Here is a 26,279-nt window from a genome sequence, read left to right as displayed (position 1 = left end):
TCCCACAAAAAGGGAGGAGCAGGCCCCGGATGGGAGGGTGGGGTTCCACCACAAGGGCAGATCCCAGAGGGTGCAGCCTGATTCGACAGCATCTCTCCTGATAAAGTACAAAGGGGTGGTGGCAAGCCAGCTTCAGGAGCCACGCTGCCTGGCCTTAATTCCCAGCCCCATTGCCCACCAGCTGTTTGTCCTAAGCCTTAGTTGTCTCATCATAAAACAAGGATAATGATCATGGGCCTTTCATGGCTATTGTAAGTATTAATGAGGATAATTTACTACAACACTTCACACAGGGGTGGGCACATAGTCGGGGTCAGTAAATGTCAGCCACTAATGCTGACCCAGTTTAAACCAACAGTTTCACTTGGCATTCTGCATTAGCTTTTTCTTTTCTTCCTCTTCTCCTTCTCCTTCTCCTCCTTCTTCTTCTTCTTCTTCTTCTTCTTCTTCTTCTTCTTCTTCTTCTTCTTCTTCTTTTAATGTTTATTTATTTTTATTTTTATTTTTTTTTTCAACGTTTTTATTTATTTTTGGGACAGAGAGAGACAGAGCATGAACGGGGGAGGGGCAGAGAGAGAGGGAGACACAGAATCGGAAACAGGCTCCAGGCTCCGAGCCATCAGCCCAGAGCCTGACGCGGGGCTCGAACTCACGGACCACGAGATCGTGACCTGGCTGAAGTCGGACGCTTAACCGACTGCGCCACCCAGGCGCCCCTGTTTATTTATTTTTAAAAGAGCGTGAGGGGGGAGGAGCAGAAAAAGAGAGACAGAGGATCTGAAGTGGGCTCTGCGTTGACAGCACACAGACCAATGTGGGGCTTGAACTCAAGATCATGCAACTTACCTATCACCTTGACCCGCAGAACTTCACTGATCATTTCAGTATGGGAATGACAATTATCTGCGATACATTGGTATTCTACATCTTTTGTTGGCTTGTCTTTGAATACCGCAGGCTCATTGGAGTCCATGTTACAACTCTCCAAAATGCTATTTGCTTTTACAAGGTGATAGCTAATAGGTGCGGTTCCATTTACGGACTGGCAACTGACTGCTATGGTCTGTCCTTTTATCACCTCAGGGCCGGAGTCATAAAAAATCCTGGGCTTGGAGAGCATTTCTAGAACGAAAGAGAGAGAGACAACCTGAATGACGACTGAAAGCAGAAACAAAACATCCAGCCTAAGAGGGTCCTTCTCCAAACTCTAACATTACTATAATTTATTTTATTTTATTTAAGTTTATTTATTTATTCGAGAGAGACAGCATGAGCAGGGGAGGGGCAGAGAGAGAGGGAGACAGAGGATCTGAAGTGGGTTCTGTGCTGACAGCAGACAACCAATGTGAATCTCGAACTCATGAACCTTGAGATCATGACCTGAGCCAAAGTCGGATGCTCAACCAACTGAGCCACCTAGGCGCCCCCCTAGGCGCATTTACTATAATTTTAAATGCCTACCTGCCTTATCTACCTTTATAGGACTCCTTTAAGATTGGCAAGTAATGTGTGTGTGTGTGTGTGTGTGTGTGTGTGTGTGTGTGTGTGTGTGTGAGATGAGGACGGAGGGGGGAAATGAATGCTATCAATAAAAAAGGATGACACAAGTTCAAGAAAAACACGACATCCCCCCTAAATACGTTTTTATAGGGGCACCTGGGTGGCTCAGTCGGTTAAGCGGCCGACTTCAGCTCAGGTCATGATCTCGCGGTCTGTGAGTTCGAGCCCCGCGCCGGGCTCTGTGCTGACAGCTCAGAGCCTGGAGCCTGTTTCAGATTCTGTGTCTCCCTCTCTCTCTCTGACTCTCCCCCGTTCATGCTCTGTCTCTCTCTGTCTCAAAAATAAAATATAAAAAATAAATAAATAAATACGTTTTTATATTTCCATGCATCTCACATGCACACACATCCATATGTTGTGGCAGTTATATTGAGAAAAGATATAAGGAAATGCATTAAAAATATAACAAGTACCAAACAGATTTTATTTGAAAACAAATCCTCAGTGCCTCAGCCTCTCCTGATCATAAACTGCATGCCCCAAGAAGCAAGAATTCTACTAGGTCCTTATTTAGAAGTTCACTTATTTATAAAGCTTATAAAACGAAATGACCTCCTTCCAAGAACAACAGAGAAAATGAAAATGTAATGGCCCACATTTGTCTCTTGCATTATTTCCTTTGGATTTCCATGATGAGAGAGTTGACAATAGACTATAATCCTCATTGAGCTGAGACTAAAATCTTGGCTGGCTAAAACCCCAGCCACAGGGTAAACTGAAGGACAGTGACTGAATAACAACAGAGCCTGTGACAGCTTGACCAGAGCTCTCCATTCACTTAGACCCCTCTACTCAGAGGGTGGTCCAGGACCCAGCATCCCCAAGGCTCTATCTAGTTAGAGATGTGGAATCTGGCTCCAACCGGACCTGTGTTCTAACTGGGTTTTGCATGCACAGTCACTCTGAGCAGCACAGCCGTAGGTGGTTCTGGTACCTATGTTCGGCCCACCAGGAGTCCCTGGCTGCTGGTCAGCCAGGATATGGATCAGGATATGGAATTGAGATCCTAAAATTTAGTGTTGAGTAAGCAGTGATTCCTCCCTGACCTTTTAGAGGGTGCCTGTTCCAGCAGCCAGAATCTTGCCAACTCAGCCCCATCAACAGCATGCAGCCACAATAAAGCCATGAACTTGATTTTTGCCAACATTTTCTTTGTACCGCCTCTTTCCTGTCCTCCAAGAAGGAATACACACTTGTTTGGTCTCTTGATATCACTGCTTCCTCTTACCCCCAAGTTGTTACCCTGTCTCAGTCTGATCTGCCTTCAGACTGGAGAGGGTGGCAGCTGGTGATAAATTGCCTTTCTCTCATTCCACCCCAAGACTCTCTGAGCCAGCGAGGATGTACTCACCACACACAGTTATCTGGACTGCATTGCTTTTCTTGACCACCTTGCCAATGCCTGCATTGCAGGTGTATGTCCCTCTGTCCCTCTCTGAGGCTATCTTGGTGAAATTTTGAGACAGTGACACAATCGTGTTTTCCTTCTGGATGGTAAAGTTGGCTGGAGGTGCTCCTGGAATGGAGCACCACAGGTTCAGGCTTTCACCGTGATCCAGGCGGGTGGCGGAAGATTCCAGCTTCGGCTTGGAAAACAGCTCTGGAAGACCAGTGAGTAGAAGGAGGTGAGACGTTTCCGGGCACCACTCCTGCAGCCCCCTTCCAGAGAGACCCTTGACCCAGCTGCTTTTGTCAGAGCCAATCCCCAAACTTGCTGCAGAAATTTCTCTTTAGCTTCTCATGAAACCGGATAATCACACAATTCAAGAGTTAGAGTTCATTCTTTGCCTGGGATTGCAATGGCAGGTTTTCTACCCTTGTTAATCCAATTTATTTCATAAAAATGAATTAGAAAAGCTTTTCACTGTGTAATGCAGCAGTGATGATTCATGCATCCACCCAGGTATTCATTCACTCATATGCTTTATTTCATAAGTATTTAGTACACACTTTCTCTGTACTGGGTACCTTGCTTGGCATCAGAGATAGCTGTGAAAAAAAAAAAGTCCCTGACTTCCAAGTGCTTACGTTTAGTGGGTGATTCAGACATGGTTATCTGCAGAAGAGCCCATGGAGGGGATAGCTGAACCTAGGCTCGGGGAATCAGGAAAGGACTCTTACAGGAACTATCCAGGCAAACAGGGAGTGTTCTAAGCAGAGAGAAGAGCCAATGGAAGTCCTGGCAGGAAGTTGGAGCACCTGAAAGTCCTGGAACCTAGTGGGAGTAGAAGCGGCCAGAGGAAGACCTATAGATCTTGAAGGACCTTGAGAACCATCTAAACAAGTGTGAATTGTATCCTGGGGCAATGGAACCATGGAGAGTTTGGCTTGGGGGAATGACATCAGATGTGTGTTATAGGGAGATATCTGGAGGGAGAACGGATGGGGCTGAGAGCCTGGACTGGGAGCAAGAAGGATGAAGTGCAGGTTTGATGCAGAGAGCATGAGGTTGGGGAGAAGTGGCAGCTGGTCACCATCCCTCTAGCACTTCCCACAGAGAAGATAACACCTGAGGTTGCGTACTTTTTAAGCTGTAACATTCTATGCCACTTTAAGGAGTCACTAGCACCATAGTTGAGGTTGGATGTCAACAGCAATAAAGACAGAAGCTGACTTTTAAGAAGTCTTGTCATCTTATTTGAATATTCCCTGAAATACATCAAGATTTCATAGTCATGGACTATGTTTTTAATTTCAGCTACTGGAAAATTACTAATTAACTACTTAACCACTGTGCAGTGGTCCTTCATGTAAGCAAATGCACGCTGGCTTCAAGATTATTCCCTGTGATGCAGAAGGACGAAGTCAGTAATTTTTGAAACTATCTTCATATTAAGAAAGGAACTGAGACCCAAAGTCCCTCTTTGGAAAGCTTCTTGGGCTAGAGGCTTGAGAGTGCAGCCAGGAGTCAGGGAATCAAATTCTACATTTGGTTCTAAATTTACCTGCCATACAGGTTTTTGGGAGGTACAAATCAACACTGTCATTGTCATTGATGTTAAGTAGCTATCTATAGGAGTTATTTCCATCAAAATCAATCCCCAATGCCTTCCTAGTTTCCTCAACAAGGGATAAAATAAAACTTCAAGTAAGGTGGTAGTCCAATAATTAATCTATGTTTTATTAAGACACATTCCATCCTTCCTTCCACATAAGCATTGACTTATCTGTTTTCCTAGCACCATCAAAAGCTCTAGTTTAGGAATGGGAAAAAGAAACCAAAGAAACTGACATCCTAAAAGCCTTTACAATCCCAGTGGGCAGATACCAAAAAATGTGAAAAAAAATCACTTAGCAAAAAAATTCCAAAGCAATGACTCACTATTTAAAAATATGTAAACGAAAATGTGAAAAATAGAAACCATCTTTCAGAAGTAGGTGCAAGATGGTTTGTAGGAATGAAATGTAAGGAAATAATAGTCCACTTGTAAATGATCCATTTGCAGGTAATGTAACAGACCAGCAGGACCATCCCGTAGACTAATAAGAATTAGTCTTTTATTCACTTCTTGAATGAACACTTACTGAGCTCCTCCAACGTGCCAGTCTGTGCTAAGTGTCAATGATGTAAGGTGAATTGAGCCACAGATCTGGTCCTTCAAGAGCTTACCCAAAGTGGTGATGGCAGACTCTAGACCTTTGTAGTGACTACTGACATAAAGATGGAAACCGAGTGTGATAGGAACTAAGGTGTGACCATGGAACTGTCCTGGGGGACCCCCGAGGGAGATCTGGGGTTTGGTCTTTAAGGACAACAGAAGTTTTTCAGTGGCCGAGGGGAAAGAGTGGCCCAGGGAGAGTGGGAGGGACATTGGGAAGGAGATGGGGTCAAAGTGAAGGATCATGACCATTCAGGGTTGAAGCTCATGAACAGTGATGTCAAATAGGGATCATATTAGGAGGGCTTCTCCGATAGCTGGTTGAAGAATGAACTGGAACAGAGATACTCCAGGAAACCCCTGCAATAGGTAATCCTGGTGTGAGGGCCAGTGTTAGGGTGTGATTACCGAGACAAGAAGACAGAACAGAGCTGAAAGACCTACAACACCTGGTGACAGAACAGATCTGAAAAGGTAGACAGTGGGGGATGAAGGTGTCTTTTCTATCCAAAGACAAATGACTAATTCAATGACTTATATTTTCATAAATCTATTGTGAGCTGCTAACATCACTCAATAGAGCCATTGACAGTGAAGCTTGATGGCAACAGGGGCATGGATCACTAGATGCATCAGTGGGCCTGGAGACCTTTCCAAAGGCCTGGTGGAACTTGAACATGAGGGTACTTGCCTGCCAGCCCTGGTGTGGCTCAGTTAGCTCTGGGTGGAAAGGGCAGAGCTCAGGATCACAGAGCACTCAGGCTAAAAGGACAGAAAGGGCAAGCTGTGTGTAACACTCTTATCTTGGGCCAGGGAGACTGATCTACTGAATGGCTTGTATACCCCACCCGATACAGACTTCTGGGTGTAGGTGATCACCTACAACAGTAGTATCCTAGGGTCCAATGATGCTTTATGCTTTCCTAAAGTAGCCTGGCCTGAGGGGTAAAGATGCTGCTCTGGCTGATGCAACCGTCAGTTGGTCCTCCACATGGTCCCTGTTGCTCTCACAGTAGTATGTCCATCCCTTGGTTGTACTTGCTCATTGCATTGCATTCAAATAGTCTATTTATGTCTGTGAGTTTGTCAGGAGCAAAGCCTGACCTTAGGCAGCTGTCTATCCCCAATCAGTTGCCCAGCATGCGGATGGTACTCAATGTATGTTGAATTGAAAACTTTTCTCTAATGAGATAATACATGTCTTATCAGCGAAAAATATCATGTACCATCAAGATATTTATCATTATCAATAATAAACTAAATTATTAGTACACACTATAGACCAGTGGGATCCAACACACATGCCAATCACCCAGTTGGGTAGTTGACAACTTTCCTATGATACTGTGGACTGTCCCTGTGACTACACTCAGTGCTTTACACATAGAAGGCTTTCAGTAAATGAAGAAATGAATGAATACCTTCACATGGCAACCACGAAGTGCTGACTCTCTCTGCCCTCTGAAACACAGTCGTCCAATGTTCATTCATTCATCCAACAAATATGTATTTAAGTCCTACTATGTGCCAGACTCTATTCTAGGTGTTAAGGACATAGCACTGGATAAAATGGGTAATGTTCCTAGTCTCATAGGCTTGCATTCCAATGCCTGGATACAATAAACAGGAAGAGATAGAATGTATTTTTTTGGTAATAGGTGCTATGGAGAGAAGTAAAGCCAGGAAAGGGGGAAAGGAGTCCAATAGAACTTTTAAGTGCATGGGTTTGGAAGTCAAATGGGCCTGGGGTGACTCTTGTTCTGCCACTTGGTAACCCTATAATCGCTGGGTGAGTTACCTAACATCTCAGCCTCAATTTCCACACCCATAAAACCAGAATCATGATCCTTATCTCACAGCATTGTTATGCGCATAAAATGCAAATGTATGTAAACCAGTCATAGAGTTTTCAACAAAAGGGAATTGTTGCTATTGTTCTTGAATTTGCTAATGCTTTCTCACTCCTGACCCAGTCTTAGGACCTGGGTCTGGGATCTAGCATTGTGCCTGGCACAGAGGAAAGTTAAATATAATAGCAGACACACTGGCTAACATTCACACAGAGTGCTTATTCTGTATGAGGCTGTTTATAGCAGAGTCATGTCATTCCATCATTGAGATAGTCCTACAGGTGAGTGCTGTCATTATCCCCATCTCATAGAGCTGTGCCAAGGAGAAGCTGAGTAATTCACCTAAGGTCACTGAAGTAGTGGGTGGCAGTGTTGGGATTTGATGTCAGAACTTGCACCCTCAACCACCACAGCTAACTGCTTACTGACTCTGCATTGACTTTTCCCCTTGAGCACCATGCCCCCACCTGAGTATATTCATTCAGACAAGCAGGAGCAGAAATATCCGCTCTCATTGGCCATTCTGGATTCCAGCACAGTGGCTGCTTGAGCCTACCATATTCACACATCCTCCAGGAGCAGCCCTACCTGTTATGTTGACCACGATGCTGCTGACCTTGGATATCCGGCTGGCTTCCACTTTGCACGTGTAGTTGCCATTATGCTCCACCATGGCCATCACTGAGTAGGTGGCCTCATTGCCATGCGTCTTGTGTGCTACAATCGCCTTGTCCTTCTGGATTATGATTTCTGGAAATGACTGCACCAGGTGTGTCACTTGAATGGTGCACTTAATGTTGAGCTGATCTCCTTCTGTGATCACTCCCTTGGGGCTGATGTGGAATCTGGGATTAGAGAAGGATTCTACAAGAAGAGGACAAGCTGGTTGGACTCAGGTTCAAAGCTGAGTGAGCGGAAGAGGCACTTACATCCTCCCCTTTGTGATCTTTTTTGTTGCCAACACTATTCTTCCTTATTAATTAAACAAATTCAATCTTTGCCCTTAAAAACCTTCTCCTAAGTTGCTCTGATGCTTCTCACTCATTCTTGCAACTTCAGCCTTCTTAGCTGCAATCTCCCTTGACCTTCCCAAAGCCAAAACCACCTTCTCTAGATCTCATCTGCAGAATCCTCTTCAAATGACCTCAAAAATCATCAGAGCATTGGAAACAGACTCTTGCCCCTGCCCACCAAGGATTTTCTAGGCTCTTCTCACATAGTTTCATGGAACCATGGCATTTCAGCACAAATATTCCATAGTGTTCTAAAGTGACAATGATGTAAACTGTGCCACTTCATGGAAATGCATATTTAAATAATGATATGCACCCCCAAACTGATTTCTGGTCTATTCTATTTTTTTTTTTTTAATGCTGGCTGTGACTGACTAAATTGATTGCATGACTCATGCAGCTTGAAAAACACTGTTTTAATAAAATATTGGTCAGATACCAGGGTGTGGGATCATCAGGAGATGGTAAGAGAAGTAGGGATCAGACTTTGCTTCCACAAACAAATAAAAAAATTGCAGACCATTAGAGTACACACACAGATTGCCAACTATGCGAAATGAAGCCAAAAGTGAATTTAGAGTGATATACTTTCATTTACTTGTCTTTTAAAAAAAATTTTTTTAAATGTTTATTTATTTTAAGAGAGAGAGCACAAGCAGGGCAAGGGCAGAGAGAGGGAGACACAGAATCTGAGGCAGGCTCCAGGCTCTGAACTGTCAGCACCGAGCCTGATGCAGGGCTCGAACCCACAAACAGCAAGATCATGACCTGAGCCAAAGTCGGACGCTTAACTGACTGAGCCACCCAGGTGCCCCTAATTTGCTAGTTTTTTACTGCAAAGTCATTTAACTTCACAATAAATAGCTATCATTAAAAAAAAATAGTCTGCCATCGTGGGAATGAAAGGAAACAAAAGCAAAAAAATGAACTATTGGGACCTTATCAAGATAAAAACCTTCTGCACAATGAAGGAAATAATCAACAAAACTAAAAGGCAGCCTACAGAATTGGAGAAGATATTTGCAAATGACATATCTGATAAAGCGTAAATATCCAAAATTTGTAAGGAATTTATCAAACTCAACACCGAAAAAACAAATAATCCAGTTAAGAAATGGGCAGAAGACATGAACAGATGCTTTCCAAAGAAGACATCCAGATGGCTAACAGACACATGAAAAAATGCTCAATATCACTCATCATCAGGGAAATACATATCAAAACCACAATGAGATACCACCTCACACCTATCAGAATGGCTAAAATTAACAACACAGGCAAGAGATGTTGGCGAGGATGTGGAGAAAGGGGAACCCTCTTGTACTGTTGGTGGGAATGCAAACTGATGCAGCCACTCTGGAGAACAGTATGGAGTTTCCTCAAAAAATTAAAAATAGAACCATCCTATGATCCAGCAATTGTACTACTACGTATTTTACCCAAAGGATACAAAAAGTTTTGAAGGATGACATGCACCCCAGTGCTTATAGCAGCATTATCAACAATAGCCAAACTATGAAGAGAGCCCAAATGCCCATCGACGATGAATGGATAAACAAGATGTGGCATATAGGGGCACCTGGGTGGCTCAGTTGGTTAAGCGTCTGACTCTTGATTTCTGCTCAGGTCATGATCTCACAGTTAGTGGGATCAAGCCCCACAATGGGCTCTGAGCTGACAGTGCAGAGCCTGCTTGAGATTCTTTCTCTCCCTGTCTCTCTCCCCCTCTCCTGCTCACGCACACATACACTCTCTCTCTCTCAAAATAAATAAACATTAAAGAAAAAAAGTGGCATACACACACACACACACACACGCACACACACACACACACACACACACACACACACACAAATGGAATATTACTCAGCCATCAAAAAGAATGAAATCTTGCCGTTTGCAATTACATGGCTGGAGCTAGAGAGTATTATGCTAAGCAAAATAGTCAGAGAAAGACAAATACCATATGATTTCACTCCTATGTGGAATTTAAGAAACAAAACAGATGACCATATGGGAAGGAAAAAAAGAGAGGAGGGGAAGCAAATCTTAAGAGACGCTTAACAATAGAGAAGGGAGATGGGAGAGGGGGGATGGGCTACATGGGTGATGTGTACTAAGGAGGGCACTTGTGATGAGCACTGGGTGTTGTATGTAAGTGATGAATCGCTGAATTCTACTCCTGAAACCAATATTGCACTGTATGTTAACTAACTAGAATTTAAATGAAAATTCAAAAAAAAAAAAATAGGCTACTTCCCTGAATGGAAATTAAAAAACAAGAAAGGGCATCTTTTAGGATATTCAACAAATGTCCTCTGCAGAAGGGTAATCATCACTAAAGTTTTTTTTTTTCTTACATCCTAATTAACTCCAGATGCACCAGAAATCTAAATGCAGAAAAAACAAGCAAACAGTTAAACTACAGAAACAGTAAGAGCAAAAATACGTGCATTTTTTCCTTTAATTATCTTTAATAGGCTTTAGGTGTGAATCATGAAACTGAGATGCCAAAAAAGAAAAAGATGGACAAATTTGATTCAATAAGGATGAAACGCTTCTGCCTGAAAACTGAGCATAAAAGAAAGACAGATGACAAACTCAGGGAAATATTTGCATAGTACTTGACAAAGAGCTAATGCCTTTAATTTATAAAGGGCTCAAACAAATCAATCAGAAACAGTAAAAATGGGCCAAGTGTATATAAACAGGCAGTTTATGGGGGGAAATGTAATAAGTCAATAAACACCAAGAACATACTTGACCTCAGTAAAGACCAAAGAAATATAAATCACAAGAACAATGATATATCACTGTGTCTCAGATCATCATAAACAAGAAAATGTTGATAATGCTACGTAAGAGTAAGGATGTGGGAAAATAAACAGTAGCATCAGTTTTGATGGAAATGTTCAACCATTTTGAGGAGTGCTTTGGCAATATATATCAATATTTAAAATGCACAAAACATTTGAATCAACAATTTGACTGCCAGGAATCAACCTTATAAATAATAACGAAAAAAAATACTCACAGAAGTATACAAGCTATAAGTCTGTATATTGCAGGACTGTTTTAGTAGCAAAACATTGGGTTGGCAGGGAGTAAGGGGGACAGTGTGCCTGGGTGGCTCAGTCAGTTGAGCGTCTGCCTCTTGATTCTGGCTGAGGTCATGATCCCAGGGTTGTGGGATCAAGCCCCACATCAGGCTCCACACTGAGTTTGGGATTCTCTCTCTCTCTCTCTCCCTCTGCCCTTCTCCTCCCTCACACAGGTGCTCTCTCACTCTCCCTCTTAAAAAAAAAAAAAAGAAGGAGCAAAAAAACTGGGAAAATACCTAAAAGTCTATATTAGAAAAATGAGGTAAATTAGGTAAATGAGGTAAATCCTATAATAGGATTCCGAGATGCCACTAAAAGGATGTAGATCTATATTTCTTGATATGGACAAAGGTCTATAACATACAAGTTAAGGAAAAGTTGCAAAACAGTTATGTTTGACAGGTCACAGTTTTTGTAAAAACAAAGAAAAACAAACAAAAATTTTGTGTGTGCATGAACATAACAGTAGAGCAAGTCTAGGACAACACAAGTGATTCTCTAAGTATTGGTGCTATGAATGATTGTCACTTGATACTTTATATCGTGCCATATATTCTGGAAATTTAACCCACACCATGTATTATAATCAGAAAAATATGATATATACATAATATCATATGTATATATATATATATACACACACACAACGGGTGGGGATGAAATGAGGTACCAAAAGCAGAAGGGTATCCGTGACAAACTTTGGGGCTCCTATAGAAAAGACTCAAGGCTACTGCACTAGAATATGCCTTCCCTTGACTCTCCCCTACTCACGAGTCCTTGTGCCATCCTACAGGCTGCCTGTGCTGGAGCTCTTTTCATCCTGGACACGCATGCCCGGGCCTCCCTCTGCTATTTCCTTTCTCTCTGAAGAGCATTCCTCAGGCCACCTCATCTGCTTCTTACTTGTCCAACATCTTGGTGATGGAGGGTGGGTAGAAGGGGGGAGTCCTTCCTCAAATGTGGGAGGCGAAGGCTGGGGATAGGGACCCTCTTCCCTCCCAAACCCCTCCAGACTCCACTTCCTGGTGTCTGACCCATATTGGCTTGAAGCCGTGTTTTCCAAACTGCAAATCACACAATGCATCATTTCACTGAGTCAAGGTCAGTGTTTTAAAAAAACAAAATAGAATAGAATAGAAAATAGCAAAATGCTCCATACATTAAGGATTAGTTGTGAAACTTTTGCTTGGGGAATTTTGCACACACACACACACACACACACACACACAATTTCTTGAACTATATCGCAGTCAAAAAGTTTGAAAAGCATGGCTTGTAAGTGGTTAAGAACAGTCTTGAAAACAGCAGCCCAGTCAGAAGACCCCAGCCCCTTTCCAATTTCTGGGCTTTCTCCCCATCCCAACCAGCAAACCAGAGAATGATGAAAAGGAGAGTAGGACTCTGACCTGTCACGGTGACCAGTTCACTCTTGATGGCTTTAGAGATCTCCACATTGGTCCCAGAAAAGATCCTGGCTTGACATTGGAACAATATGACATGGTCCTGTTCCTCCACTGTGAATTCCATCACCATAAAATTCTGGTTCTGAGAAACTTTTTCTCTTTTTTGCTTGAAACCTTTTGCATCTAGCTTGAGTTTTTCAATTGTGAAGTATATTGGGGGATTTTCCTCTGGGACAGAACAATTGACCGTCACGACCCCGCCTTCTATTGCCTCTTTCTTGTCCAGTGTCACTCTGGGATCGGACACTCCTTTGGGGGAAGAGAAAGTCCATTAGTATCAGTTTGATCTAGTGATTCAAGCTTACCTCGGCTGCACCACTGTGATTGACCCATCTGAGAGTCTTCTCTTTTGTTCCCAGAACCCCAGGGCTACCTACCAGGTGATTACTGAGCAAGTATGTTCCCAGAGCTATACCAGCTACTTTGAAAAATATAAAATATGTTTCAGATGTGGTTGGTGCTTTCAAAGTTTCCAATCCCACTGGGGAGACAAGTCTTGCCAACTGATACAATTAAAACAAAACAGCCATATCTATAGGCATTACTGTGGTTGGTGTTACAATTTATTGATTGCCAACCACAACCTAGGATAGACTTTTTATCCATGACCCCATGTAATTCTCATAATAAATCTCCAGGGTGGACATGAAAGATAAAAGTATGCCTATTTTGAAGAAGGTGAAGCTCAGTGAGATCCAAGTTTCATCCAAAAGCTCCTTGCCAGCAAGTTGCAGAACCGAGATTCGATTCCAGGTCTGTCTAACTCCAAAGCCAGGAGTTGGGGTGGGAGGCGGGAGAGAGGAAGGACACTTCGCCTCCTGGTTCACAAAGTGAAGCTGGAAATAACTAAGCATTAGAATGTGTGGTAGAGATAATGAGTGATGAAGCAGTCAGGAAAAAAGGAGGCCCTCTTTGCCTGAGGGATCAGAGAAGATTCTAGAAGGGAATAGTGCCTGAGAGTAATCTTGGAGGAAGGGTGTTATTTGTTATTTGGACAGATGAGGTGGGGGCTAAGAACAGACGAGGTTGGGGGCTAAAGACAGGGATTTCAGGGTGCTTGTGTCAAGGAATACGATGGACTTTTCGGGAGGGCCATCTAGAAAAAAGAAAGGGGCGCAGGGAGAGGTACAGTAGGTGGTGAGCCAGGGTCAGATGAGGGGGAGCTAGGATGGTCTAGCTGAGACTAGATGTCTTGTCCAGGCTCCGTGGTCTGGTGGTCATGAGGTCCACCTCAAGAGTCAGACAGACTAGCTGGTATCCTAAGCCTTGCCACTTCACCTAGTTGCTTATGACTCTTCTGAATCTTTGTTTCAACGCACCCAGTTCGGACATCATGGGCTGTCCTCTTGGGAAGGTGACCTATACTGTATTCGTACCACTATTTTCACCTGTGGTGGCAGCTGTTTACAAAGGTGTTCCCCTGCTTCACACTGATCTCCCCAAGGGAAGGGATCACATCTTACTCATTGTTGGTTCCTCAGCCTAGTCCAGAGTGGGACTCAATACATGTTGAGTGAATGAATGAATGAATGGCCTCTGGTCTACCTCAAAGACCTGAATAATAATTAAGAGTTAGAAAGGCCAGCTTTGGAGTCAACGAGATCTTGGTTCTAACCAGCTTTGCCTCTGAGGAACTTCAAGGCATGAACATGCCATTCAGCCTCTCTGGGCCTGTGTCTGCACCTGGAAAGGGTCACATTTAGCTCTCAGCGCTATTGCAGGGCTTAAATGACGTGTGTGAAGCACTTATAACCGTTTACCCCATGAGGGTCTGATAGGTGACAGTTCTTATCATTGGAAGTAACAATAGAGTGAATGACTATTCTGATGACAAAAGTGAGCACACAAAATGCAGAAACGACCGTTATGGCAGTTGCTGTCAAGGAAGCACAGGGTTCAATTCACTAACAATCCATTAAACCATCCAAGTTTTAAGAAAAATCACCCTAAGTTTCTAAAGCCTGCCAGCACATTTCTTTTCAACAGACATTGCCCAAATTCAGCCTGTCAATCTTTCCTTATCACTAAAGTCAGTGCTGGGAGCTGTTGGCCGGCAAGGCCCTGTCCTCAGTGGAGACGAGAAGGGCTGCTCTGCATCCCTGTGGCTGTTGCCCCTGGCGACTCTGAGGGATGTCTAGCCAGCCATGTCCCTGACTGTCCAAAGGACACCCATAGGGGAATTGGCCTGGGGGAGGGTGATGTCATAGTCTCCCAAGTAAGCCTAAAGGCCTGACCAAAAATGTGGCCAGAGATTGTATGTTCATGAAAGGAAAATGCCCCTGAACACTTACCTGCTGGTTCTTCCTGCTTTCTATATGCTGAAAGGGTTATCCCTTTCTAAGGATGGCCCAGCTGAACCCCTCACACATGATGGGCATTCATTCATTCATTCATTCATTCAATACTTGGTTACTAAGCACACTTCGATGCCATCACATTTAATCCTCAAAACAAAACAACCTTCAAGGGTACGTGTTGCTACCTAGTGATCTCTATTTTAAAGACAGGAAATGAAGACTCCAAAGGTTGGGGTATTTCACTGAAGAGCAACTCTATTGGGATACTCTTCTCTTTCTCGGCCTCTGCTCTTCCATTCATGTGACATTTCCATTTCTCTGCCCTTGCTCCATTTCACCATCAAGCAAACTCCTCCATGATCTTCTGTATCTGGACTCAAAGTCCCTTCCTCCAGGAAGCCATCCCTAACTTCTCTAGGAAGAATTGTTGCCTCTCATCTTTGTGCTCCCAAGGCCCTCAGATCATATGACCACTAGACCGTAATTATTTTTTTAATGTCTCTCTTCCCCACCAGACAGTGACCGCCACCAGAGCTGGACTCGACTTGACACATTTTCATGTCTTGCACCTGGTTTTTGTTCCTGACTTGCAGCCTTGGGAAATGCTTCTTGAGGGAGTAAAGCAATGAGTGACTGGATGGAATCCTATATCTCAGAACCCAAATTTCCCATGATTTCTCTCCCACTTCTACATTTCTATCCATTTCTACTTCCCCTTTTTCATCTGCCTAATTTATTCCACAATCATTTACTGAGTGCCTACCATAAGCCAGATTCTTTGTTTGAAATACAAAAACGGACCGAACACCATCTCTTTCCTTGGGAATCTCACAGTAGAGCAGACAGGTGTGAGAGAAACATTTGCAATTGAGTGAAACAGTAATTGCCATTTGGGGGGAACTTAATTATGTGTTGGAAATTACACTAAGCACTTTATCTAGAAGGTACCTTTTAATGCTTGCAATCACTCCCTGAGCTGGGTATTATTATTATCTTCATTTCACTGATGAGAATTTTAAAGTTTACAGAGGCTAAGGGACTTGCCCAAACTGGACTCCAGGCAGAACGACTGCAGAATCCAATGTGAACACTCGGCCTGTGGCCTTTATACAAATGCCACGGCATGTCCAGATTGCATAAGAGCTGTAAGGACCGGGACCCTGGGGGAGATTGGTTTTGCTTGGGAAAGTGTCAGAGAAGAGATGATTGAGTTGAGTCTTGAAGGAGGGAGAAGATGAAGAAGGGTATTCCCAGGAGAGGGAATATAGTGTACGCAAAGGCAAGGAGGTGAGAAACAGCCTGGCGTATTGGGAGCATGTCTCATGCCTACTTTTGCAGGTTAGGAAAATGCCAGGCAGAGGAGTGACAAGGGTGACGGATGGGCAGGTAGGTCCAGTGTTACCCTCCATTCAATTTCTATTCTGCTACCGCGTGCACTATGCTGCATCCACTTGAGCTACGTTCAAATGCAGGGACTCACCTTTCACCCACACCTGGTACTCCGATGTGGTTTTCTCCTTGTTGTTCAGAATCACGGTGCATTTATATGTCCCTGCATCACAGACCCGGGCTTGGGGAATAAAATAACTCTCCGTGTTCTTCATGGAGGAGACGTTGTGAAACAGCACATCATCCTTATAGAACAGCACCCAGTGCTGAGGCTTGACATGGGAGGTGGTGATGATGTCCACGATGCACTGCAGGGTCAGGTTCTCCCCATTTTGCACCTCCAGCCCCGGCAGGATATTTATGTGGATGTAGTTGATGGTGAAGGCTACATGCCAAGGGAAGGAGAGCAGACACACCTGTTATCTCAGAAACATCATCCTGGTGACCTTTACACCACATCAGATTACAGTAGATTGGTATTCTCACATCCTCTGCAGTGTAGTATCTGGGGATCCCAGTGCCTAGAGGGACCAGACAGGCAAGGATGGTATGTGATAGCCGTGGAGGCTATCTATCTAGCATCAGGACTTGGGCTTAAGAACTACTGTGCCTCCCATGCCTTGTTAGCTTCCTTTCTCATCAATGTCCATGAAGTATGAATAAAACAATCCTGAGATTATAAACATTTTATGTAAATTTTTGAGCGGATAGTGCAGTCAAATGTTTCAAAATCCCCAAGGGCAGATGATATGACGTCTATGTGAAAAACCCCAAAGAGCCTAAAGATAGATCATTTGAAATAATGCAGGTTTAGAAAAGTGGATGGGAAAAAAAAAAGGTGGATATAACTAATATTTAAAAAATCAGGATAGTGGGGGCACCTGGCTGGCTCAGTTGGTAGAACATGTGACTCTTGATCTCAAGGTTGTGAGTTCAAGCCCCACGATGGGCATGAAGCCTACTTAAGATTAAAAAAAAAAATCAGGGTAGTGGTCACTTCTGAAGGGAAGAGGAGGGTAGGATTAGGAATACACGGGGTGATATAGTATTGGTGATGTTCTAATTTTCAGGTTAGGTGGTGGGGTCACGTGAATTTATCGTGTTATTAAAAGCATGCATATATAAATAAAACAAAAGGTAACTGTGCACAGATCAAAGATGAGAGTATGTTATGAGCCAGGGATTATAATCAATCCAATTCTGTGTACTTGAGGCCCAAAAAAGAAAATGTATTTTCTGTGCGAAGAAAAGATACAAGGCAGGGGCACCTGGGTAGCTCAGTTAGTTAAATGTCCAACTCTTGATTGGACCCTCATTGGGCTCTGTGTTGACAGCATGGAGCCTGCTTGGAATTCTCTATCTCCACTCCACCCCCCCCCCTTTTTTTTTTTTTGCCCCTACCTGTTCTCTCTCTCTCTCAAAAATAAATAACATTAAAACAAAAAAAGAAAAAGATACAGTGTAAAGTCTCATTCCCATTCTTGTCCTGCCCACCCAGTTCCCACCTCCCCTTGCAGAAGTAACCACTGAATTTAGTTTCTTCCAGATGGTCTATACAATCTATAAGCAAATACAAAGATAGAGTCTTATGTACTCCTTCCTGATCTTTAACTTAAGAGGTAGATCTTCATATATAGAATTTGGCACCCTACCTAAAGTTTATGTGGCCCATGAGGGCTTTAGGGGCCAGAAATAGTGTGGGGCTGTAGACACGAGGTGTTATTCAAGCAAAACAGGGTCCTGTGGCTTAGGTAAGGCTCCTAAAGATCAATTCTTAGCAGATACTTTGATAACAAAAATATTCATGGGCCATGATGAATGTATATTTACTGAGTCTCCTTACATATCCCCAATCCCCTTATCCTTGGACAGAGGAAGATCTCAGAAATCTGCACGCTTGGACCACTTTGCCATGGTCCCTCGTTTACTAGTATTAACGGAATGAAGCTTTGGCCCTCTACCAAGGGACGCTGTTAGTAGGGAATGAACTGCGTCCTCCCACACACAACATTCATATATTCAAAACCTAACCCCTAGTACCTCAGAATGTGACTGTGCTTGAACATAAGGCCTTTAAAGGTGATTAAATTAAAATGGGCCCTAATCCAACCTGCCTGGTGTCCTTATAAGGAATTTGGACAAAGAGAGACCAGGGACATGTGCACAGAGGGATGACCATATGAAGGCGGCCATCTGTGAGCCAAGGAGAGAGGCCTCAGAAGAAACCAAAGCTGCTGACATTTTAGTCTTGGACTTCTAGCCTCCAGAACTGCGAGAAAATTAATTTCTGTTGTTGAAGATAGCCAGTCTGTGGTATTTCGTTGTGGTAGAGCTAGGAAACTGATAGATGCTGGTAAGAAATTGTCTTATGGAACCCGATATTGTCTAGTCTAGGATGCCAACGGGATGTTGTCCAGGATTTCACATAGTGTTTCAACTACATCAGGAAAAGCTATGTTTATTCATTTCTATCTTGTAAATTCCAACATTTTTCTTTCTTTTTTTCTTTTTTTAAAATGTTTATTTATTTTTGAGAGAAAGAGAGTATAAGCTGGGGGGGGGGCGGGGTCAGAGAGAGAGGGAGACACAGAATCTGAAGCAGGCTCCAGGCTCTGAGCTGTCAGCACAGAGCCCGATGTGAGGATCAAACTCACAAACCGCACGATCATGACCTGAGTCAAAGTCAGATGCTTAACTGACTGAGCCACCCAGGCGCCCCCACAAAATTTTTCTAATGGGTCTTGTTTTCCTTTTGGCTTTGACTGCTAAGAAGCATTAACCCAAAATTTCACCTCTGCTTCTAGCAAACTTTGGGATGAATTTCTGTGTGTTTAAAGACTCATAGTTTCTTTGGCCTGCCTTTATTTACCTTCCACTCTGATTTCCTCATTTATGTTCTCCTCATGAACAACAGCACATAATTTTTATAAGTGGTCCCAAATCATTTTTCAAATAAGAAAATGGATAGCTAGCTAGCTGACCAGAGAGACTGGCAAAAATTGTCTTTCTTTCTCTCTCTTTCAATAAAAGTCAAGTCTTTTTGAACAGTTTAGACTTTGTGTCTAATATGTCTCAGGTTTTAAAAGGAATACAACTGTCCACACCTGTCCCTTTCTTCTGAGCAATTAATTTAACAAAAAACAGCACCTGATCAGTCCATGAAACGAAATGAGGTGATTGTTTAAAATGCAAGTTGTGGGGCGCCTGGGTGGCACAGTCGGTTAAGCGTCCGACTTCAGCCAGGTCACGATCTCGCGGTCCGTGAGTTCGAGCCCCGTGTCGGGCTCTGGGCTGATGGCTCAGAGCCTGGAGTCTGTTTCCGATTCTGTGTCTCCCTCTCTCTCTGCCCCTACCGCGTTCATGCTCTGTCTCTCTCTGTCCCAAAAATAAATAAACGTTGAAAAAAAAAAATTAAAAAAATAAATAAATAAATAAAATGCAAGTTGTTTCCCGCAGCATTAATCTTTAGAACTCCCTTTTTTGTCTTCGCTATTCCTTACCAGCTCCTGGTCTGAGGAGCCTGCTGGGTGAGCTCTCAGAACAGAAGTTTCCCATCCATTAATATGGTCCCTTCCAGGTAGGGACAGGACATCTCACTACTCCTTCATCACCTCCTCCTCATTTTAAGCCATGCTGTTTAGTACAGTGATTCTAACAGGAGAAGAAGGTACGTGCAGAGCCACACTGCCTGGGCCAAATCCCACCTCTGGTCACAAACTGTGTGGCTTTTGGCAAATTCCTGAGCTTCTCTGAGCCTCAGTTTGCTTACCCACACAATGGACATAATAATAGTAAGTGTAAATGGGAGCCCAAGTTTAAGTACTGGGAACACAGTTCCTGGCACAGATGAATGCTTGAGAAATGTTAGCTAGGTTTCTGTCTGCCAGTCACAGATATAAAACCCAACTTGAGTCTTCAGGTCTCTGAAACTCGATATCCACTCCTTTGGCTAATGAATTTTTTCAAAAGAAAACCATTTCTTGATTTCCCAGGTTAATTACAGTGGCTTCTTCAGACTCCCAGGGTTAGTCGTCCCTGCCGTGTTAGGCTACATCATGTCATCAGCCTGCGTGAAGTACACACCCGTGGCTGGCCGTGCCCTAGACTGGGACACAGACCTGGGCGGATACAGGAAGAAAGCAAGTCAGGCATGTCTGGGTCCAAACCCCTGTCTCCACAGCCATTATCTGAGTGCTCTTGGGAGTTACTTAACTCTTCTCAGCTACCACTTCTCCTCCTATAAAGTGGGAACATTAGTACCTGCCTTCCCTCCTATTTCTGTCTTGAGTAATGACTGAACCAAGATGGCTGAGGGCCCTGAAGGGACAGAGTGTGTATTGCCCAATGCCTGGCCCTGGCTGACATTCTCTTCCCTCTTCCTTGGCACTCAGCAGACATTTAAGGGGGCTTCTCTGTGCCAGGCACCACATCTAATAGTGGGGGGTTCAGGGAAGAGTGAGATCGGCACAGTTTTTGCCCCCCTGGAGCTCACCATCTGCATTCCCGGTTCTTCTCTACTCGGGAACCTCCAGCCTCAGCACCATCCCTGCGTGGGTCTCCTACTGACCGGGCCTCGTTCATTTCCATCTTACAGGGGCCCCAAAGCAAACTTGGCTAAAGCATCAGGTGGTGGTTTTTTAGAAAGGATGAGATCCACTAGCACGGGGCACTTCTGCCAACTGGTCTTTCTAAGCAACAAACACACATTTGCTTCATAAATCAGCTCAACTGATTCACTGGAAGAAACATCACCGTCCCATGGTCAACTGGAACAGACAAGGGTGAAGAAAGGACAGCAGGATTGGGGCTCCTGGGCGGCTCAGTCTGTTGAGCATCTGACTTCAGCTCAGGTCATGATCTCGCGGTTTGTGGGTTTGAGCCCCACCTCGGGTTCTGCACTGACAGCTCGGAGCCTGGAGCCTGCTTCAGATTCTGTGTCTCCCTCTCTCTACCCCTCCCCTACTTGTGCTCTGTCTCTCTCTATCAAAAATAAATAAAATGTAAAAAAAAAAAAAAGGACAACAGGATGGAAGAAGGAAAAGCATTTTACAAAATTGATCAATATGTTTACCATAGATTTATGAAACCCAGCTCTGTGACAAAACACAAAACCTCACTGACATGATGTAACAAAAGCAGCACAGAGTTTTGACACCACCACCACCACCACAACCCTTGTGGAAGCCAGCCTTCAAGTTGGCGTCCATTGAACCTTGCCCTCTGCTATTCACACCTGCATTTTTTCAAATGTTGATTTATCTTTGAGAGAGAGAGACAGAGCGCGAGTGGAGAAGGGGCAGAGAGAGAAGGACACACAGAATCCGAAGCAGGCTCCAGACCCCGAGCTGTCAGCATAGAGCCCCACACAAGGCTCGAGCCCATGAACTATGAGATCATGACCTGAGCCGAAGTCCGATGCTCAACCGACTGAGTTGCCCAGGCTCCCCTCACACGTGCATTTTATCCCTTCCCACATCATACCAGGGTTATTCTTGTGACCCCAAAATATTGGCATGCTTGTTCGCTCCTTCTGAGTTTAGGTTACAAAAGACTTTGCAACTTTTGTCTTGAGCACTCTTTCTTTTTGGGGGGATCACTCACTCTGTGCAAAATCAGCTGCTCCCTGAGCATCCCGATAGAGAGGCCCACAGCCACATGAGTTAGCTTAAAAGCAAATCCCCTGGCCTTAAAGAAGCCCTCAGATCATTGTAATACTGAATAGCATTTTATGGGCAATCTCCTGACAGACCCTGAGCCAGAACTCCCCAGATTCCTGACCCTCAGAAGGTGTGAGATAATAAATTGTTATCTTTTAAGTTTATTTATTTTTGAGAGAGAGAGTGCACACATGTGTGCTCATGCAAGCCGGGGAGGGGCAGAAAGAGAGGGAGAGAGAGAATCCCAAGCAGGTTCTGCACTGACAGAGCATGAACGCATGAACCGTGAGATCATGATCTGAGCAGAAATCAAGAGTCAACTTAACTGACTGAGCCACCCAGGTGCCCCATAAATCATTATCTCAAGCCACTAAATTCCGGGGTAATTTGTTAAGCAGTAGTACACCACTCAACTAATCTTTAAAAATCTCTACCTGATTATTAAGATAATACTGAAAACATTGTCCTCTTTGTGAATAAACTGTCCAGGAAGAGCCAAGCTGGATTACCATGTATAGGTCTCACTATTTATGCAACAGAGTGAGTGTTCACATCTGGGCTCCCTGGGCCTCCTGAGGCTCATGGGTAGGTGGTAGGGGGCCCACGAACCACCTTCGAGTAGATGCAAGTGTGCACTTGTTCTAGAGAAAAGGATCCACGGCTTTCTTTACCGAACAATTGTGATGAAAGATTGGGGTTAGGCAGCAGCCTAAATAGGTCAGATCTTTTCAACCTGGACAGATGAAGGCTGATGGAGGGGGATCCATGGTAACAAAGTCACCACAGCCCAGATAAGGGACCATCATGCCAAATGCCCAGACCCTGAAAGAAGGGGCTGCTTCCTTGTACCTCAAGCTCCCCGTGAGCGGATGCTCATGTTTCTTGGGAAGATGAGGCATCATGACTCAGCCAGTGTCTTGGCCAACCTGGAAATGACTCAGAAATGGGGGGAGGAAAGGTGCCCCCCCATTGTAGTCAGGAAAATTACAGGGAGCTAGTTAGCAGGGAGCCCCTGATGAACTTTGGTGCTCAGCAGAGAATGCACGGACCCATCTCATCTGAATCTCAAGCATCTCCAAGTTCAGTTGGGGTCTCCTTCAGTGAAACATTTAGTGAGCACCTGTGTCAGGTGCTGGGATTACAAGATCAGTAAGAAATCATCCCCTCTGTCCTAGACCATACGGGCTGATGGGGACCTAGATGACCAAAGTACAATGAATTAAGCACCAAAAAAAAAAAAAAAAGGTGGCTCTAGGGAGGCCAAGGAAAGTGTGATGGAAGTGACCCTTGAACCAAAGCTTGAATCAGGCCAAGAACGGGTGGTGGGGTGCTCCAGGCAGGAGAACAGCATGTTCCAGGGCACAGGGGCATGAAAGGTCACATGTTTGGTATTTTCATGGTAAGGATCTTTGCTGCAAACATTTTCAACACCTAACTAATTTGTCTTAAAGCCATTTGGCTGTAAAAGATAAAATCACGGAAAATAAAAGAGGGACATTCATGTAAGAGGACATAACAAAACATGAAAAATGAATAACAAAATCAGAAAAACTATTATAAAAAATAATTGAATACATTTAAAATGTGTGTAGATTCATGCCAATTCTACGTAAATAACTGATTTTATTTCATGGATTGTACCTAAGTATTTGTCTTCAAAGTCTTTCATTCATAGTGTTATACTTTTTTTTTTTTTTTTTTTTTTTTGCTTATTGATGGGTCTCCTCATTCTTTCTTTACTAAAGCTTCTTCCTCATTAAGAGAGGTATAGTTTTGAGGTGACTGGCTGGCTCAGTTGGTAGAGCATCCAACTCTTTTTTTTTTTAATAATTTTTTTAACGTTTATTTATTTTTGGGAGATAGCACAAGTGGGGGAGGGGCACAGAGAGAGAGGGAGACACAGAATCCCAAGCAGGCTCCAGGCTCTGAGCCGTCAGCACAGAGCCAGACGCGGGGCTCGAACTCATGAACCTTGGGATCATGACCTGAGCCGAAGTAGGATGTTTAACTCACTGAGCCACCTAGATGCCCCTAGAGCATCCAATTCTTAATCTCTGGGTCATGAGTTCAAGCCCCACATTGGGTGTAGAGCCTACTTAAAAAAACATAAAAGAGAGAGAGAGGTATAGTTTCCAAATACTAGGATGCATATTTGTAACAGAGTTTTGTACTACACTGTGAAAGTGTATTGCCTCCCATCCTGTTGTTTGTTCTTGGAAGATTGTCACATGTCCATTGATAGCTGTTCCAAAGTTCTATGGGAAGTGTGGGTTCAAAATTCTACACGACTGTATAGACCATCATGAAGACTAAGATTTATAGAACATAAAACAGAGCACCATGTCAATGGAGAAATGAAACCAAACTCAACCAGTTGTTAAAACCAGCTGTCAACCAATTATTTTTTTAGCCTTGCATGACAAAACTACCTTCTGGCCTAGTAGTTATGCAGCAAAAATGCTTATAGCAAAGATGTTTATCGCAAAACTACCTAGAACCAAGACATCAATGTATTCTGGGCACATACAACTACAGAAACCAGAATATGGGGCCCGAGGGGCCAGGCAAGCTAGGTAGGAGGTGCCAGAATGGAGGGTGTTTTTTAGGGTGCTGACAAGCTGGACCTACCTAAGGGTATTTGGCGGGGGGGGGGGGGCGGGGAGGGGGGAGGTTGGGGTGGAAGAATGACATTGGAGCTTTAGAAAGATCACTATAGGTGGTGCCTGGGTGGCTCAGGAGTTAAGCATCCAACTTCAGCTCAGGTCATGATCTCACAGTTCATGAGTTCGAGCTCTGCATCGGGCTCTATGCTCATAGCTCAGAGCCTGGAACCTGCTTGGGATTCTATGTCTCCCTCTCTCTTTCTGCCCCTCCCCTGTTCATGCTCTGTCTCTGTCTCTCTCTCTCAAAAACAAATAAACATTAAAAAAATAAAATTTAATTTAAAAAAATAAAGTAAAAAAAAAGAAAGATTACTATGGGCTGGAGGGAGAGACCAGAGGCCTATAAACATCCTGGACCATGGTTCAGGTGAAAACCTACAAAGACTGTGGTAGGGCAGGTGCAGTGAGACTGGGGAAAGGGGTAGACTTGAGAATATTGAATGGATGAGAAAGGACTTTTTTTCTGGGGTGATGAAAATATTCTGGAACTAGACGGTGGAGATGTTTGCACCACATTATGAATGTACTGTCATTAATAATAGAGGCGGAGGGTTTGTCAGAGGGGTGGGAGAACACCAAGGAAGAGTCTAGAAGGTCAAGGAAGGAGGCTTTGTGCAAAGGCAGCAAAGGGGTCCAGAAAGGTGAGGGACGGGAGTGTTCGTGGCATTTGGTAGTATAAGGTCTTTGGTGAGCCCTTAATGAGAGGATTCTGGTGGCAGCGGGGTGTGGGGGCTAAAACCAGAGTACTAAGTGAGGGCAGACTACGAGCTGAGGAAGCAGAGACTGCAGTTATAAACCAGCCTTGACAGAAATTTGAGGAAGGGAGTGGATTCATTGGGGGGAGACACAAGATAATGAACGGAGGTGGGTTGTTTGTATTTTTTCTTTTTCCTAAAAACAAAACAAAAACAAACAAACCAAAAACTACCATTTGTGTTTGTAGACTGAGGAGAAAGAGCCAGAACGGAGTGGGAAACAGAGATACTAAAAGTGGAGTGGTGGACTAAATAAATGATAGAGCAAGGGGCACCTGGGTGGCTCAGTTGGTTGAGCGTCTGACTTCGGCTCAGGTCATGATCTTGCATTCCGTGGGTTCGAGCCCCTTATCGGGCTCTGTCCTGACAGCTCGGAGCCTGGAGCCTGCTCTGGATCTGTGTCTCGCTCTCTCTGCCCCTCTCCCACTTGTGCTCCATCTCTCTCTCTCTCTCTCTCTCTCTCTCTCTCTCAAAAAATAAAAATAAACATAAAAAAATATTTTTAAAAAAATATTTTTAAAAAAATGGTAGAGGGAGATCAGGGCAGATGAGTGATGGGCTCAGAGCCCAGGTGGACAGGCTGGCCCCGTTCAGCCACAGGGACTGACATCTCTGAAGCGGGGAGGGAAGCTGGGAGGATGGGTGGGGAGACAGATAAGCCTGTAGACAGGGCAGGGCGGGAAGTAGAGGGAGTTCCCTGCAGACAGCAGTGTTTTCTAGGTGAAGGATGGAGCTGAGGTCATCTCCTGAGGCAGGCAGGCGGGCTGGGGCTGAGTGGGGGAGACTGGGATAAAAGGAAGGGAAAGGGCCAAGGCTGACCAAGGAGTGCGACCACAGAGCAGGCAATGTGGAGCAAGCTGGCGTCATGCGTGTCAAACGTGTGGTCAGCACGGTCTTGGGTGACCTGAGGAACGGGAGACCTGGTCCTAGTC

At 44.1% G+C, this 26,279-nt stretch overlaps 1 protein-coding gene across 4 annotated transcripts in view; it reads right to left on the bottom strand.

Annotated features, from left to right (window-relative positions):
* PECAM1 (platelet and endothelial cell adhesion molecule 1) overlaps positions 1 to 26,279 on the bottom strand; it is a 75,441-nt gene that overhangs the window by 31,911 nt on the left and 17,251 nt on the right. For all 4 annotated transcript variants that reach the window (XM_047081607.1, XM_047081606.1, XM_047081609.1 and 1 more), the window contains exons 5-9: positions 16,364 to 16,657; positions 12,530 to 12,835; positions 7,598 to 7,873; positions 2,912 to 3,160; positions 847 to 1,122 (exon numbers count right to left, since the gene is read on the bottom strand). In XM_047081607.1, the coding sequence (XP_046937563.1) occupies positions 847 to 1,122; positions 2,912 to 3,160; positions 7,598 to 7,873; positions 12,530 to 12,835; positions 16,364 to 16,657 (1,401 nt within the window). The remainder of the gene's footprint in view (positions 1 to 846; positions 1,123 to 2,911; positions 3,161 to 7,597; positions 7,874 to 12,529; positions 12,836 to 16,363; positions 16,658 to 26,279) is intronic.

This window comes from Lynx rufus, unplaced genomic scaffold (genome assembly GCF_022079265.1).
Source record: "Lynx rufus isolate CCGP_SWC_20201006 ecotype Redwood Valley unplaced genomic scaffold, mLynRuf1.p SCAF_18, whole genome shotgun sequence".
NCBI lineage: Eukaryota > Metazoa > Chordata > Mammalia > Carnivora > Felidae > Lynx > Lynx rufus.
The sequence above is the reverse complement of the archived record's forward strand: the minus strand, read 5'-3'. Positions and strand labels throughout refer to the sequence as shown.